Source organism: Capsella rubella, unplaced genomic scaffold (genome assembly GCF_000375325.1).
Source record: "Capsella rubella cultivar Monte Gargano unplaced genomic scaffold, Caprub1_0 scaffold_3, whole genome shotgun sequence".
In the NCBI taxonomy this organism is placed as follows: Eukaryota; Viridiplantae; Streptophyta; class Magnoliopsida; order Brassicales; family Brassicaceae; genus Capsella; species Capsella rubella.
Genome location: NW_006238921.1, coordinates 12,418,124 through 12,421,632, shown reverse-complemented (window position 1 = coordinate 12,421,632; position 3,509 = coordinate 12,418,124). Strand labels below are relative to the sequence as shown.

General features: G+C 36.6%; 1 protein-coding gene across 1 annotated transcript; it reads right to left on the bottom strand.

The window, feature by feature from the left end:
- Window positions 1–1,157: 1,157 nt before the first annotated feature.
- On the bottom strand, window positions 1,158–2,432 carry LOC111831538 (F-box protein At2g15640-like; the record flags this gene model as incomplete). Its single annotated transcript, XM_023786161.1, has 1 exon — window positions 1,158–2,432. A coding segment is annotated over exon 1 (1,275 nt), but the record flags the coding sequence as incomplete, so codon positions are not given.
- Window positions 2,433–3,509: the final 1,077 nt, after the last annotated feature.

Below are 3,509 nucleotides of genomic sequence, written 5' to 3'. Positions count from 1 at the left end.
TTACTTGCTTTTTCTTTTATTATTTTATTTGAACTTATTAATTATACAAATATATGATTTACCGTAATCGACTGCATTCTAACAAAATTAAAATGTAACATATTTTAATCCGTTAAAAGTTATATATGTGTAATTATTTCTCCCGTGCTATAGCGCGGGTCCGAACCTAGTTAGATTAATAATGAGATTTAATCTAGTTTTTCTTTTTCAACAACAACTATAAGAGATTTAATCTAGTTTAGTGGGCCTATTATTATTATTAATCAAATTAATTGGGTTAAATTTAAAATTTTTTTTTTTTTTTCATGGACTATATGCCATGTTATCTCAGTAGAGTGTCATGAGCTGCGAGAGACATACACCAACATCACCAATAAGAGTTTACATTCAGCCAAAGCATATGATTGTTCGGCCTCCGGAGAAGAACTTTAAACAACACTACTTGCCTCATTGATGTGGAATCTAGAATTCGCACAATGCTTGGTTTGTCTTTGGTTTAGGTCGGTATGTCGTTCGTGCTAATTCCTGCACCAACAATTGCTATAGGCTATTCTAGTTTCCTCAAATATCGCAATCTCAGGTTCTACTGTTGATACTAAGTATTGTATGGCCAACAACAGTGGGCAGCTTGTTCTTTTGCATGTCATGACTCACTGAATGAAACCACTAAAGAGGAGACATGTGTTGCTCCTTACTTACAACGTAATGTCACCAACGTCAAGTTCTGTATTCTCTCTACCTCTCATGTCAGCGTCAAGAAAATCAAAGCTTGTTGTACTACCTCCAACATCGATCCGCAATGATGGACAACATTAGCTTGTAAATTCTGTTTGCATTGCCTACTACTATATAAGCCGAATTCAAATTCATATTCACAAACACTGTTGTATACAATTAACATTAAAACTAGAAAATAAGTACACTTTAATTTAAATTTCCATGCATCAATTTCAATGAAGAGGTACACTTAAAATTTGAAATATCAAAAATGCAATGGGTAAATATCAAAAGTGCATAGAACGCAAAGATAAGAGAGCACACTAAAACTGTCATGCCCATTGCTTTCACCTAACTCCAATCATTTGTCTTTATCTTCTTCTCCTTGTCCCTTCTCAATCTTATTCTTCTTCTTCATCATCATTATCATATACGTCTTCTTCGTCTTCTTCTTCTTCTGAAGATGACTCTGAATCTGATGGTCCTAAATCTTTTGGCTCCACCAATAGAGGATGGGATGACTTGAGTAGTTTTAAGTCGTTAACATCAAGATTTTCTACGTGGTTTACAAAGGTATGAACGACGATACCTTGGATCTCACCAAAACCTTGGATCTCAACACGTTGGAGAGTGTTCCTTTCGGGATTGAAGTAGAAAACATAAAACGGTTCTTTAGGTGTATACTCACTCATCGAAAACAGTATTTCACCCGAAGTGGTCGCTCCAGCGATGGAAACTTGATCAAGACGGAAAAATTTATCTTCCCTCAAAGTGTAGGCATGTTTCGACCATTCACTTTTCTCAACATCTTTTAGAACCCACAGATGTAACACATTAGTTGTATCATCTTTTGTATCATCGCTGATATCATCCTCCCAATAAATCATTGCTAATTTTTCCTTATAGTTTATCAATTCACAAAATCTTTCTACGTTAATAAATGTGAATTTCTTAGACCTAAGATCAAAGCAAATTATCACATTATCAGACGTTACAACATGATCATCATTAGGATAACCCTTCGAGACACCTAAATAGTACAAAACCCCATTGATGCAGATCCCTTGACTCTCAATATCATGTACTAAAGAACATTTTACCTTTCTCCACCTCATATCTCCATCTCCGAACGTAAGAATTTTATCACGACCAGGACCACCTGGATAAGTCTTGGATAATGCCTTATGTTGCTTGTCAATCGGGTCAAACCCGAAAAAGCTATAAGCCTTTCTGTAAGTATACCGTCTAGGTAAAATCGCATACCGTCCTGTGATAGGGTTATATATCACAGGTCTAGCCTGGCATCGATGACCATAAATATATAACAAGCCAGAGGCGTAGCCATATGAAAAATATCTTGGGTCATAGCAATATCTAATACGTAGATCTTTGGGAGAGAAGTTCACATGAAATTCGGCTGCTGCTACTAGACTCGTCAATGATGATTGCTCATATGGATACTCAAGCTGAGGCAACGAGAAGAAACTCCACACATCGTTTGAGCCGGGGACCTCGTCGTTTTCTACGATGGCGAATAAGAGACGCGGCTTAGCCGAAGTTCTGGTCAAGAACAACTCTTTGAAATATAGACTACCCAACATTGATGCCCATATCTTTGATAAGCAACGAAACCTCGCGACCGACTTTGAAGGCAGCCTCGAGAAGATCTCGAGGATGAGATCATTAGTCGATGATATGGGACACGATGACTTCATGATTTGCCGATCCAACAAAGCAAGAGGGATGATGAAAACTTAGACCTAGAGAGAGACCTAGCAAGAGACCATTATGTTTTCGTAACAATATGTTTTTGACTTTTGTCGGTTAAAGTACAAATGGGCCGGAAGCTATTGGCTTTGTCTTTAGTCTAGTTTTATTTGTTTCGGACTAATAGGTTCATTACGTGACTCGGGTGTTTTGGCGCAGAAAACGGGTTTGATCTGATGTTTGTATAGTTTTTTTTTTTTTTTTCGTCAAAATAAAATTATATTTGATAATTGTGAAAATCGTAATACAATTGGTCCGATAGCCATATAGGCGGATTCAAGAAATCAGAATAAAAGGTAGTTGAATTACATCCAGAGTAAGCTAACAAATGAGCAACTTTATTACAATTTCTATTACAAAAGGCAAATGAAATATTGGAAAATTTCTCAACCCAAAAGAGAATGTCACGAATAACTGCTTCAATTGTGATGTCATAGTGTTGCTTGTGTAACATATCAATTAATAACTTGCAATCTCCTTCAAAACAAATGTTCGTAATGCCCCTTAACCAAACTTGTTGTAGTGCAGCTAATAATGACTTTCCTTCGGCTTCTAACGGTGAAATAGATGTCCCTAGTTGAGAAGCTCCCCAACCTAAAGATGCGCCAGTTGAGTTACGAATAATCCATCCCCCTTTTGTGCTCCTAGTTATGCTATCAAAAGCCGCATCAAAATTACATTTTAAAGTATCCATCGATGGTCGAGTCCATAGTTGCTGTTGCGAATTTCTAGGCCCCAAAGTGATAGGATTTGCTTCCATGGAAGTGTGATTAATCCAGGCTTGAACATCGCAATTTGATCTATTAAGGACTGTGCTTTGAGATATCCAAATACCTTCAAATATAAATTTGTTTCTCGATTTCCAAATATGCCACAGAAGCCATAAAGGCAACATTCTTTCATGTGGTGACAATGATGTGAACTGATAGTCAATAATATTTTTTAAATTTTGTTCACTATCAATGGAAGGAGTGTAAAGATTAGGGAGATGAATATGAGATTGATCCCAAATTCGTTTAGCGTAA